Consider the following 15,301-nt stretch of genomic DNA (forward strand, 5'->3'; position numbering starts at 1 on the left):
CTAGAAAGGCTTTGCCCCCCTAATTCCAAGTGACCTCCATACTAGAGATTTCAATGACATCAAAACAACACATGCACCCCTAGTCAGATGAAGTAGAAGTTATAATCTCCACATTTGGCACATCAGACAAATGACCTACTTGTAAGATTCTTAGGCAGTTTTTACCTCCCAACAACTCAGACATACTCTCACCAAAACACTGTGCAAAACTAAAATATACCACTGTACAAAACTAAAATATACCACTGTACAAGATAAGAAGTTTAATTGAAATTGCTACAAAGAAATATATACGTTAATGTAAGAAGAACCAAATCACTACTGAACAAGGGATGGAAACTACTGTAAGTATACCAACATCCAATGCACACCACTTCGATATCCATCTTGTGCATTAACATGACATAGCAAAACCAAGCTGATCACATTTGTCCCAGCCACAGAAGACGTGTATACAGATGGATATACACCACTCTCCTCTATTAAATGAAAGCATTAGTGTTTGCAGTACATTTACAATCTTCGAGAGAATTCTGAGACAATGTTGTCCAAGTCTCAACATCTTACATGTGTGTGAAGCAGAATCTCAACCCATGAGTAGCTCATAATAATCAGGAATTCACCTTCAATGCATAGAAATTACATTAAGAGTGAAGAAAGTATTTAAACTCTTTCTTAAAAAAAACCCAAACAACAAAGTTACAAGAGATTTTTTAGAACTGAATAAATATTTTGAGCACATATGAAATAAAAAGAGTACAATTATCAGAGCAGTGATCTGAAAACACTTTCAAAATACCCAGAAATGAGAATTGCCTCTCAAAATTTTACAGCTTTATGTTTTATAGTTTTGGCCAAAGCAGAAGTTAGAGATGAGTTTAGTCTGATACTAGCATTTAGATTCAGAAGCAAATCCTTTACTTTCTTCACCTTTTGAATTCAATCAAGAACGTCCCTATTTTTAAAAGTTCATGAAAATCTAATACCATATGCAAGATCAAAGGACTCTCATTGCTATTCCAATAAAGCAAGGCTTTAAGAGCACAAATGAGGTTACTGGGTGGGATTCAGTTCAAGATTAGTTGTCTATCTGTAGGTGCTCAGTAAGCACAGCTGATATCTAATATCACATTCTAGTTATCAGAGTAATAGTCCAACCCAACCAAAGGAAATTAAATCACCTCATCTCCAAAGCAGACACCCAGTCAGCTACAGCACACTTTTCATTACACTGACTGTACTGACTATAGAGCTATTGACTATAAAAGCAGCTTAGACACCACAGGGCCGATTCACTTGCCCATAGGTTTGAGATGCCACGTGTAGCGAGCCTTGTCTCCAGCTTTTGTTCCAGAAGGCCACTGGTCTCTTAATGTCCGTGACATATCTACCGTGCAGTTGTCTCTGCTAACTTAAAGCATCTTACTATCTTTAAAGTAAGCATATAGCACTACTAGGGCAGGTACCTAGATTCAGGTATTACTCTCAAATAGAATCTCTGTTATTGTGCTGCTAAATACTATTTCTGAGAAAACAGAAAAAGGTATCAATTAATATGGAGTAATGCATACAGAGAAAATAGACATGCTTTCAGAATTATATTCATTTCAGTAACTCTGAATAGCATTGTATTCCAATTTTGCTATTTTTGTATGGTTTAGACATAATTACCATGCAATTAAAAAGATACGTAGAAACAGATGTAGCCATTTTGTACCAGCAGATTTTCTTGGAAGCCTTTTAAAGCCAACAATGTTACAGCAAAGGGCAAATTTTCCCCAGCATTTTGATGCTAATCAAGAATTCTGAGTCTAACCAAGATGAACCTGCTTTTATAATCAATATGGCAAACTGAAAAATACTTACGGTTTATGTGATCAATATAGTATACACCAATCTGAGGATCATACGCGGCTTCCCATCCCCACGGCAACTCATCCCCAACACAATCCGCAAACGACAAGGGCTTTGTTAACCTAAAACAAAGAAACAACTCAATGGCACAGCTTCCATACATGTTTGTTTTTCGTATTAATTCCTATTATGACAGAAACTAAAGAAAGATTGCAGGGAGAAAGGAAAGCAAGTTGTTTTCTCCCTCTTAAAGTTTTGGCTCTTGACTGTTTTTCCCCTATTCCATCCTTCAGAATTTATTACCTCCAAGAACATATTACTGCAAACATTTTTCAGTCCAGGAACTCAAGTGAGAAATTCAATGCAACATCTTTCATATTTGACAGTTTAAAATCAAACAATAACCAATAGCTTGTAAAAAAAATAAAAATTATCTACATTCCTATTTGTCACCAGGAGAACTGGACCCTTCAACCTTGAGTCGACAAGATTTCAAGATCATTTTCTCTAATGACCACAGACAAGAAAGTCAGAAAAGTGAATGCAACCACCTAAGATGCAGCTAGCAGCACACATCAATCCATGCACTTGAATAAAACAAACAGCAGTGTGCACAGAGCAGACATTTTATAAGTAACATTTAATGGGCCTTAGATGTTCACATGGTGCTTTTTTAGGAAGATAGACTATTAAAGTTTTTCATTTTAATAATGGAGCACTTATTTCTTACATTAAGTAGATTGATAAAAATAATACATGGGCTCTTTTCCAACTGAGGCTGAGCACAGCTTTACATGATCATCTTTTTCTCCTTTTTTTAAAAAAGAAATTAGTATTGAGTTTCCTGTCGATAAATCCACAGATAAATGCCATCTCTGGTATACTGATATATTTAACAGGAAGAACAAGAGATTTAAGGTTTTATTGTCACCATAGTGACAATAAGATTAGTACATATCCAAAGTTTAAATAAAAGAATCCTCAGAGTAAGATTACTGAGAGCAGTTTGTGGGATACAAGCAGTACTCCTTTGCTCACTGCTGATTAGGTTCTATCACCTAAGACAGTATTTTTCATCTCACCACTAAAATTCTCTATAAATAAAAAGCTAACAGTCTAATTCACACATGTTTTTCTGTGTTTTGGGATTTTTATCTTTAATTACTTTCTGACCAAAATAAACTGGTTTATTGACACTTTTTGTGAGAAAAGAAAGAGAAAAGAATATTATATTTTACCTTCTACAAAATGAATTGGATTTTGTGTAGAAACCACCAGACAGACAGTACTTTACAAAACTATTGAATTCTTTATGCAGCTGGAAAAAACCAGAAATTTGAGCACAAGTTTGATTTAGAAATCATTGCCCCATTGTTACCTTTATTATCATCATCATCATCAAGGTATCTGATCTACCAATTCTTTCAGTAGGACAGTATTCCTCCAAAATAAGGCTGAAGAAATCACAAGGAATCAAGCTCTTAGGATTCAAAACATTTTGAACGGTGATTTTGTTTCCAATTTATGGTTTTTAAATTGCAAGCATGAATCCACTTCCTGATATTTCTCCAGAGTTTACAACATAATCCTATGAAGGTTACTAATGCTTAATTTGAGGTTCTGAACAAATTTGCAGGTATGAGACAAATTGGCCTATTTATTGCCACTTACAAACTGCTGTGCAAAACCACTAAACACAATGAAAACTATTACAAAATACAGGTGAGATTACCAATGTGGAATTACATCTGGACATAAAAATATGGATTATAAGCAGCACAAGCAAGCTGTCAACTCCCCAGTGACTTCCAGGGAGAGAGCAAGTCTGTTGTAAGCCAAGCCTATCTATTCTAACCCCTAACACTACTAACATTAAAAATACATTTTTAAATCCAAACACTGGCATAGCTCTGAGTGAGGCTGCTCCAAGGAGCTCTCCAGAAACCCCAGCTCTGACCTGCCACCCTGCTCCTGACCCTCCTCCTTCCCTCAGGGCAGCAGAAGCTACGCAGCTCAGCAGGTTAACAACTGCCTGGCACTGCCATATCAAACACAAATGATATGCCCAAATGCTGCCTACTAGTAATTACCAGCATCACTTCAAAGGTTACTGTTTTGTTGCAAATAGTAACAGCTAGAAAGAAAGAGATGGCTCTTAGGAAAGTAGGAAAAGCCTTTTAAAGCCAGGGTAAGCACAATCACAGTTTCAGACAGGCAGCATGCAGCAGACTGAAAACAGAGCATCCACCCAAGTCAGAGAGTTCCCAGGCCACTGCTGCTCAGAGGAAGCATCAATCATGTAAAAGCAACAGTTCTTTGGTGAATCTGGTTAGTCACGTGAACAAGATGTGCCAACTACAAGAGCGCATCTTGCTGTGAAGAAAGTCCTGCCTCAAATTTGATTACAACTGTAGATTTTCATGAAACATCTTAAACTGGATAAAAATAAAAGTTCAATGTCATCATTAGCTTTAATATTATAATATTAACTCAAAACTTAACTCATGTAGTTAGTTCAAGTGGAAAAAATATTTTAAATATCATATAGCAACATAGAAATCATAACAAACTCATATAAACATGGCCAGATGATCTCTAATAAAATAATTTAAAACTCTGCATAAGCATTCAATGCTTTCACCAAAGATACACACCACAGCTAACAACACTCACAAGACATGATTTTTAGATCACCTCTACAGGAAGGATATAAGCCCAGTACTATCCTGGCTTTTCTTCTGTGCTCCACATCAGTTTTATTTTTAATCAAATACTGACTTCTTACTATAATAGCACATTCTGTATGTTAGACTGCAGTCGACTCTGCTCATGCAAATGTTCTGTCCAGGTGTTATCACTTCTCTGAAATCAGATACCGTGGGAATGAATAGCAGCCATTCTCTCATCCCAGACACTTCATACATTAAAGCGACTCTAAAAAACTGTGGAAAAGTACTTGAGTGACCGACTCTAGACCTTAAACAAAATGGGAAGAAGAGGGAGACAGAGGTCCAAAAACACAGGTAGTACTGGATAAATTGTTCTATGAGTTCTGCTCTGCTGGATCATGCTTACATATCACATCCTTAAGATCTGAACTATGTCAGAAGAAGTGCTCCCAAGTAGATTTTTAAAACATGAGAAAGTTTGCACATAGTAAGATCACAATTACTTAAGAGTGTAACGTTCCCACAACTCTCTTTTTTGTTCAAGAGTCTTTTAATGGCACAAGATTTTTGAGTCCGATGCGTACTTCTACATTTGAACAAGAATCAGCACAAGGTGATACCTGATTGCTTAAGGCCCTCAGAATTGTCTCAATATAAATAGTATTTACTTTCAAAATACTTATGGCAAATGGGTGAGATTAACCTGATATGAAGCAAGAGAAAATTTGCAAGACAAAAGTTGAAAGCAGAGAGTTACGAGATGTAATTGGAAAGGAAATAATATCTAGGAACAAGGACTGAAGGAATCTTGTCTGTGTGAAGATCATTATCTGTGACATAATAACCTATGACAGATGGACTACCATTACATTCATTAACCGTGACCCAAGAAAAATGAGGTTTATTGCACCATAATAGAGGATTAAGTGCTGCATCTCTAGGGCGCTGATATTCTGAGGTAGTTCATAATACCGTTTCATTTGTAGCCATCAATTTACATGTTCTTAAAAGAATGCTGATACTCTAAAAAGTAGAACTTAAAAGTCCACATTTACTATCCAATGAAGTTCAATTAGTTAACAAAAGGCTTGGGGTTTTTTAATGCTTATCTAAGCTCAAGTATGCTCACCCAGGGGCACTTTTCTTTTTAGCCTTAGCAAAAAAGAAGCAGGTGTGTGTTAAAGTGGCTATTTTTAGGAAAACCAGGAAGCATTCTGTAATTCCACTATACAAACAATCTATAATTATGTTACTGCCAATCACTTCAGAGTGAATTCTCCTGGGGAAACCCAGGAGACAAATACAGTTTATAAATCAAAAAGCTGTAATATCATATCAAATCCACTTTTTTCTTTAGTTTCCAAAATACAGAGTTAGCTAAGCTCTTAAAATGCAGTTTCTATGATGATATATGTGTTATTGTTAACAGTTGTTACTGCACCTACAGCCATAACTTTAAGAATAAGTCTGTATATGCATCTAAGGTTAACAATGAATCACAGAATATTCTGAGTTGGAAGGGACCCACAAGGATCATCGATTCCAACCCTTAAGTGAATTGCCCATATGGGGATCGAAGCTGCAACCATGGCATTGTTAGCACCATGCTCTAAAAAAAATGAGGCTGGTGATACTGTAAAATGGAACCGTAACTACAGACTGATGGGTTGTCTGTGCAGAAACACTGCTCCGTTGGGACAACTTTCTTGTTTGATGTAGACCACGTTTTGCAGTCCCTAGATCCCAAAAATACATAGAAGATAGACTTATTTCTAAGGTCAGGGTCCACAGAAAATAAGAAATTTACTATATATATTAGTAAAACTTACTATCATTCTGTGAAGATACAGACAGCCCATGGTATTTCCCATTTCTGTAATCTGAGAGTATGAATGTGCATGTTCTTAAAAATGTGTATGCATATGTATTTATGTATATACACAAACTATTTTGAACACACTGTTCAATGCAAGAGAAATGCTGCATTCTGCTGCATTCCTTCTCTGAGCACCATTTTTCTCCAAAATCCATTGAGGATTAAATCGATTGCAACATTGAACTGTAAATTAAACCATATTATGATTAGCACTCTATCAACAGAAAACTCCACACTTTAGTCTTCATCCTCTTCTAAACTCAGTTGATACCAGCATCACCTATCTCCTTACCCTACTACCAAGACCTGATTTTATTCATACTCTGAATTACTGTGTGAATTCAGCTACTGATATGATTTGCTTACATAGAACAATGTGCATCAATTGCATCAATGATTTACTGTGACTTATAATACATGTGGTGGAGGGTGTGGGGAAGAGAGAAGGTTAAAGTAGGCAGATCTCAGAAAATGGTGGGGTGGGGAAGAGGGAGAAAGAGACACAGATACTAAAAAAATCCCACCCCACCCAAACCTGAGATGATTTTTCCTCAATTAGAAAGGAAGAAAATACAGGTTGGTAGAGGTACACAAATACCTGAGAAATATGAACAGGTTCATCTTAATCTCTTTCAAAATTACTTTCAAGAATACCTCCTTTGCTGTGTGACACTTCACCTACAGTCAACACTTGAAGTTTGGAATTCAATTATAACTAGGGTTAATGCACAACTCCTATAGCAACTTCAACATGCATTTCAAAACTTTCTTCAAATACCCAAAATGAACTCCTGTACTTTTCCATGTAGCAAGACCTTGTGTGACACTTATATGAAACACTGCATGGATTAAATGTCACATCTACTCATTTTCATATATAATGATGTATATTACATCATTTATTTTCTCTTACAATGCAGTACTCTCTAGAACCTTTTCTAGACAGAAATTGTTCTGAAAACTATATCTCTTCTCCACAATCTAGAACTGAGAAGACAAAACACAACTTACGATTCAGATGTGCAGGAATGAGCATCTATTAAAGCATAACAGAAGAAACCAACGATGGCAGAACTATATGCATACTTACCTGGAACCTGGCTCATTTAACTACATACACCTCTACAGAAGGGTGTACAGATGATTTACCTATAACACAGTACAACAGCAACACAAAAAGTTTACTCTGAGTGCTTTCAGTTAGCACAATGACATAGAAGAGGAACATATGATCAGGATCCGTTAATTTCTTATTTTACAAAAGGATGAAAGTATTTTACTCTTAATTTTGGTCCATAGCTTGAGACAAGCAAAGGTAAAAATTTAAATCAACTCATCAAGGAAAGGAATGTACAAACAGAAGAAGAAAAATGTTCTAAATTCTTCCTCACATCTCCTGAATTTAGTGCTCAAGTTAGATTTCAAAATCAATTCAATTCTTACCCAACTTTCTAATGCTATAGGCATTATGACTTTGAAGGGTGTATAACCATGTATTCTAATCCAACCCCAAATATCTTTACAAATGTGGATTTTACTCACTTCAAGCATCCAACACAAATTTCTTGTATAAAACTCAGGGGTGCAATTAATCTCATTAACTTCAAGAGTCAGTTATCTAACCTGAATTACTGTTTCAGGTTCCCTAGAGAGGCAGATTCAGCATATGAAGATTTTCCTCTTTTCTTAGTAACTACAGGACTCTGAATGCAACACTCCTTAGCCTATGCAAGAGTAACTAAATTTAAGTGGGATGAATACTATAGCAGGTATCAGAGTGCATACAGAATAGTGAAAGAGTCCCAACTGTTGCACCACCTTGCAGGTCAGAGTTAAAGAAAGGCACTGCTGCTCCCTATGGCTGAGGTCATTAACAGTATGAAAATTACACTGCACAGGGAATACAATTTTCTCTTCTACAAATTACAGTGGCTGAAGCTGTTACAAAATGCATTTGCTTTGTATTAATTATATTGCTATCACTTTCCAAACTTTAAAAAGTGGTAGTTGCACTGTTTACCTGTAGGAAGGGGCAGAATTTGCCCACAAAACACCCTTTTGCCATATTCTTTGTTCATTCAGTTCTATAAACTAGCAAATCCCACACAAAACCTCTCTCTCCAAAAAGCACTCATGAGTCTCTCGACAGGATTTCTTCTTCTAAACACCATGTTCTTAACACAGTAGTGCCTCCCATTCAGATATCAGGACAAGACATTATGTACAAACTTTGAATTGCTCAGGTACATTCTCTTTTAGTAACGGTATTATTAAGATATACTGCCACTTTATTACAGGTATTATTTTGAAAGAGTAACTAAGTGGACATCAGTACCACATTAGAACAGATCAAAACAGGAGTAGCGTGGTCACAGTGCCTGTATGAGAACAGTAGTGTAAAATAAACAAATATGGTAAGGTCGTGCACGTTTACCTTGTTCCCAAGATGTGTGGAACCAAATGTTAACAAATGCCTATGCCTACAAGACAGCAAACATGCATATTACCTTTTCTGTGCCAATATAGAATTACTAATAGCTCAAACTAAACTTCACCCCATTCTTTACTTATGAAAAATTCTCAATAATATTAAATTATGCTTCTTAACAGCATTAAATGTAGGCCTATAGCCAGTAGCATGTGCACCACTAATGTGTTTGTTTTGTATTACCCACACATGCACACCACAGTATAGGCTTACAGTCAAATGTTCCCAGCCACACTCCTACCTAGCGTGGGCACGTAGCAGTCGACAGTACTGCACCTCCACCTTTTTGCACCACAAGTGGATTCTCAAAATCTAATTGCAGAGACTAAAGTCACAGCGGAGTTATACACTTCTAGGAGACAAAAATTTATTAACTCCATTGGCAAGTATCTCCTGGATACATTTAATGAGTCTTCGCTTGTTTTCCAGATTTCAGATAATTTTGCTCCTGGTAATACAAAGATGGGTAAAACAGTCAAATCCATATAAAAGAATGTAAACTTGAAATATGTGGGCACTGATTCTAGTTTTCTAAAAAAACATACAGGTATACATTTTTAATAGCTTGCAACCTCTATCCTGTGATTCTTTTAAGCCCTTGAATACTTATGAAAGACAAAAGGACCTATAGAAATATATTTCTTGGTTTTACAAGTTTCCTTGGTAAAGAAAAATGTACAAACGTGCAGATGGAGGATTATACTAAGAGACATACATAAGTTTGCTAACTTAAGCAACATAGAATGGTGGGACATTATTTGGGTATATCCCCAAACTCTATAAGCTTTATGCAATACACAGAAGATAAGGATAGAAATCTTCAGGTCCTCTAAAGATCTTGCCCATTTCCTCTACAGAAAAAACCTCTCCACAGAATGGGCAGCTTATGTCCTTCTCATACACAAACACTCAAAAAGAAGCAAGCAGAGAATACACAACTTAAGCTTTCAGTCCAGGAGGTAGCAAATAGGGGGAGATGAGTGCAGAGGGAGTGTGCTGCCCTCCAGCTCACCATAAGATGCTACGTGCGTGTTAATGACTAGCCATAAAAACACGTTTTAAGAGCAAGGAAGCAGAGCATAACTGCCTCCTCCCATTGAGCTGGCATTAGCTCAATGTCAGCTCATTCTGTCCCTTCACAGGTGCTTCTGAAAAGGCACATGAACTGAATAGCTGAGACTCAGAAGGGGAAGAACACTTTGGGGAAGGAAGGGACCCACACCCACTGGTTGCAGGACCAGGTCAAACTGCCTGCTGGTACGGTTTTTTGTTTCCTTTGCCTTTTGATTATGATAAACTGTTTTGGCTTTTTCACTTAACAATCACTATCAGTGAAAAAAAAAAAGCCCACACTGAACACAGCTATACATTTTGCTACATTATTTCATAATTGAAGGTACTGAAAGAAACCAAGTCTGTAAGTGAAAAGGAGAACCATTATTTTCCAACTCAGCATTCCAGCTATATATTTTTGTAGGAAAATGGAAAATCCCCCAACCAAGTCACTACTTGTAACTAAATTATCTCTTTAACATTGCCCAGTTCAATGCAAAGATGACGTTTTGAAAGGTTAGGGGAAAAGGAGGGCACAAAGAAGTGGAAATTGGTAATGCCGTGAATGTTTTCTCCCGCGTTTTTCTTCGCCGCAGCAGTTGGTCCTGCACTGGCACGTAAGCACTATAATATTAGACACCTGGAATGTGAGGAATGTCTGATAACCATACCCTAGCACAGGGATAATTCCACAGCCATAAACCAATGATACGACCTTTGAGCCTGTCCCTGGAAAGCTCAAATGCAGTGACATTATGAAAAGGCTATTATGTGCAGCGTTGCTAAAGGTTATTTATATATATACATGACTGTACACTGTTGATAGAAAGACACCGTGTTGTCATCAATTGAGAAGACTGTTAAGAAACTTGGCTATTAGTTTTAAGTCCATATACATCATGCTATTTTTCCAGTAATTTTAAATGTTTCCAATCCTACAATTTCTGCCTACAAACTTGACTTGGAAATGTTTCCTTTACTTGTCTTGTATCACTCTGCTTCTCATTTCATACATTCATTATCCAAGTATTCTTCTACAATATGAAGATGGACCCTTAGAAATACACAAGGTAAGGAAAAAGGAAAGCCAAACAACAAAAAACACCACACAAACCCTAAAAAAAGCACCATGAAAACCCAACAAATGCAGTCAATCATTCGTTTTTGAAATTCAAATAATGGCACACACTACAGAAATTTCCATATGCAAACCAGGAGCAACATCTGCCTCCAAAAGCTTACTACTTAACTGAAGTATGACACAACAAACAATGGGAGGAAAATACCTATAGATCGGAGTACTTTATTAGAATAAATCAAAACAGATACACTTACAGGAAAGGATTAAAACATTTATTCTGTTAATCTGAATGATTTGTCATCTTGGCTGTCAGTCACAAAGTACCAAAAGTAGGCTTCATGACAGATAGTTAACTACTAAAGGGTTAAATATAGGACATTTTTGTAGTGTGATAATTAAATATGGGAAAGAGAAATGTATTTCAAAGAAAGAACACAGTCAAAACCAGAACACAATCACACAACGTCATCATCAAAAGATCCTCCCTACCTCTAATCTTTCCCCTTCCTCCTCTCTGTAATTTCATACACGCACTAGTTCAAATCACCCCACTACTCACCTCGTCAGCTACAGAAAATGATTTTGAAAATTTTGTACTGTGAATTCCACTTCTCCTGCAAACAAACACTTACTTGCAATGCAAGGAACCTTTGGATTTATAGACAGGATATTTAAAGAGTCTCCTTGCCTAACTCTGCTCCCACTGAAGTCAGCAGGAGTGTTACCAATCTCAGTAGCAGGAAACTTAAGTCTGTGACAAGCACTTTTGAAAAGTACTATCCATCTGAACATCGCCGATAACCTCACAAACATTCAGCTTCATCACTGTGAAGCACTTCAGTCAAGTATACCAATCATTCCAGAAGAAGGGAAGAGTAAACCTGAGTTAAGTCCAAGGTCACTGCAATTTGGTAACAGACCTACAAACTGAACCCAACAGGGGACAACACCCCACTCTGTTATTCGCAGTACTAAGTTCTTCTTGTCTCGATTCCGGCTTCTCATCCAACCACTTGTTTTGGAACAATTTTTAATGCGTATTTCATTAAATCATTATGTGTTTTGCAGTACAATGCAGCTCCTGTTGCAAAAACACTGAGTTAAATCAGAGCTCAAATGGTACACAACCACTTGGTCCATCTCTGGCCACTGGTAAACCCTGTATCCAGATGCTACAGAAGAAACCCTTAAAAATGTATTAACATTTTTTTAAATGGAAAAAGAACAAACTCAACACTGATTATATAAAACAGCAAGCAGCATAATATTGAAAAGAAAAAGGATAATATATTTGTATTTTAATATTAATAAGAGACCATAAAAATGTCTGCCAACCCTTGATACAAATGGTTCAGAAAGATCCTTCAAATAATTTCATAGAAATTTTCATAGAAAACAGAATCTAGAAAAATCTTTACATTCTTGAGATCATATGGAAGTCACAGACTGAGTTATTATATTATATATTAGTAAAATTGCACAAAACTGAAATAACAAGTAAAGGTTGTAGCAAATGTTTGCTTCATACAAATCTAACATTGAAATTAAAAGTGCAAGATCATCAAGTGTCAGGGTACTGTAAAATTACAGTAGCATAAAATTATGATTATAAGAAGATTTCATATATATGTTCTGGCCTACACATTTAATCCCCTCCCACTAATTTAATATGAAAAGCTCTAGTTTGCAATGCTTTAATTAAACTGTCTTTCTTTGTATATTTCAAGATACTCAGAAAATAGTATTATATTAAACAAAATCAATGAAGAGTTTCTTCACCATCTTTACTGGTTTTATATTTCTTTATTCACAATATTAATTGACTTCAAGTTTTACATCAAATTTATTCCCAGTGGCTGTAAGGTTTGAGGAATGGGAAATATGCAACAATTATCCAACAGGAAACATGTAAGTTTGCCGTGACTTCCTTCCCACATACCCACTCCCAGAAACTGCCTGAAAAAAACCACCTCAGAATCTGTAATGAAGGCAGCAAATTTTCTAGTAGTCCCTAGGAGGAATACAGCACATATTCAGTTTATTGAAGCTTGGCCTTCTGTTGGAAGAAAAAAAAAAAAAAGAAAAAAAAGAAGAATCACCTTCTGCCTCTCATGTCAGATTGACTAAACGCCTTTCAGGTCAGCTATCCTTTTTGGCTCCCTTTCCCTGAACCCTTATAAGCCTTTCTACCCCCAGCATACAATTGCTTGTCACACATCCCTCTTTACCAAGTATGTTTGGCACAAAGCTGTTCAGAGCAAATACTTCCAAAGCAGTAATTTGCAAAGATCGCTGAGAAATTCTCTGAGACACTGTCAAAGGAAACCTGGAATTTCCAGATGAGCTAATGCTGGAATAAAGCTGCCTACCTCTCCCAAACATGACAATGTACTCCCTTCAGGTTTATTAGCAGTTTGTATTGATGATTTAAAAATTAGAATAATTCAGGTTAAAGAATTACTTCAGAGAACATAGTACATATTCAAACCTAGTCCCTAGTTGTGGTGGCTAATAGCACAGAGTAAATTAGCATTTCTTTAAATAAGCATACTAACATCAAAACAATATACAAAATGCTCTCATGAGTAGCTAAAAGCAATGTTTTACCAGTCCTGTCCTTCAAGGTGAAAGAGAAGGGGAAAGAAGATGAGAACACCAGAATGAGGTTATTCTGCACATTTTGAAATTCAGTTGCTTAAGCTAACACTTAAAACTCAAAATTAAAAAAGGAAGTAGCCTATTTACAAAAATCTGTGAGGAGACTTTGTACTACTGTATCACATTTAACTGGATCAAGAGACAACTATTTTTGCCAACACCACTGCAGAAATCATTCAACTCCTTGTGGGTGGCTCTTTGAATCAGCTCAACGCTTAGCAGAAGCCAAAATGCCAAACAGCTTAATTACATGTTACGAGGAAAGAAATATAACACAAAACAGAAAATACCACCATACAGTTTTTTTTAAAGCTGTTGTGTGACTACTTTTTAATGCTCCATTCAGCTCTGATAGCCCTGTACTCCTGCACCACCACAACATCTTAAAAGTAAAACCGCAAACCAAGATGCAGAGAAAAGCAAGCAATGGCAATCAGAGTATAGAATGTAATGTAACTGAACAGGTTAACATCATTCATCTTAGTAGTCTCTTACAGAGTGGAAATATGGTGTACATGAGAGGAACAGGCAGCACTTATTCTCTGTTTCTCACACTACAAGAAAGCACATGCAGAAAGTACAGAAGGGCAGGCTCAAAACAAAGTTCTATACAATACACAATCATAGCTGGACCACACTGCCACTGCATTTTGTTGAGGTCAAAATCATAACTGCTTTCAAAAACAGATTTGACAAAAAATACAAAGAACAGATTCATAGTGACAGTAAATGTGATATTCCAGATACAATTGTTTCCCTATTGAAGTTGCTATTCTAAATTCACCTGTCTCCTAGCACATGCGGGAAGATTAATTAAATCTGCCACTCCCCCCTTTCCCAAGGCTGTTAAGACTGGAAATTGGAATTCCAAAGGTAGAAATTGTGTCACACACAATACCTTGTCTTAAAGTAAACTTAAAGAAAAGGCTCTGGCTATATAGGATCTACTGACCTTTACATTAAGGATTAAAAAGACAACAAAACCAACCAACCAACCAAGGCAGGTGATACTTTTCAGGATAGCTACTATTATAGCAGCAATATTCTTTGGCAACAGAAAGGAACATATAATACACAAATCCTAAGAGTTAACATACAAAGATGAAAATGAAGAAAATACTTCCCACTGGGAAAAAAAGAAAAAGAAGAAAAATACTTTGGTCTTGTACACATAGTTCAAACTGGATCTTGTTAGAAAGTATTCTTAGAACTGTCTTACTACAGAGAATATTGTGGAACACTGAAACTCATAAACACAAATATCTTTGAAGTCCGTTTAATGTATTCTTAGTTAAAAACCATTTAGTTATTGAACATTTTTATAATGAATCACTAGAGTTTCTTTTTTTTCTTGCTTCTGTTAGTTATAGTCACAAAGAATTTTTTTTTTTAAAGAGTATCACAAAGCTAACATTTCTTAGACTTACATTAATCCCATTTCTAGCAAATAATATTAAATTTTAGGAGCAATAGAAAGCTAACCTAGATGAGGGGAAACAAGTTTGAGGTCCATCTTGAGTTGAACAAAAGAAGTCATAGCTAGTCTCTACTTTTGACTAAAAACATGGTACCAATTCTCATCATCTGCCCCAGTTTTGTAACAGCAACCTGCAAACCACGCT

General features: G+C 36.3%; 1 protein-coding gene across 2 annotated transcripts in view; it reads right to left on the reverse strand.

Moving 5' to 3' along the window:
• The window catches only part of WWC2 (WW and C2 domain containing 2), a 103,165-nt gene that overhangs the window by 64,283 nt on the left and 23,581 nt on the right, over window positions 1–15,301 (reverse strand). Inside the window, exon 2 of one of the 2 annotated variants that reach the window (XM_027735820.2) lies at window positions 1,867–1,976. In XM_027735820.2, the coding sequence (XP_027591621.1) occupies window positions 1,867–1,976 (110 nt within the window). Of the gene's footprint in view, window positions 1–1,866; window positions 1,977–15,301 lie in introns of those variants that run through there. The other variant, XM_039388730.1, reaches the window with a different exon arrangement.

Source organism: Pipra filicauda, unplaced genomic scaffold, assembly GCF_003945595.2.
Source record: "Pipra filicauda isolate LSUMZ 115617 unplaced genomic scaffold, ASM394559v2 scaffold67_size6003252_pilon, whole genome shotgun sequence".
NCBI classification, from domain to species: domain Eukaryota; kingdom Metazoa; phylum Chordata; class Aves; order Passeriformes; family Pipridae; genus Pipra; species Pipra filicauda.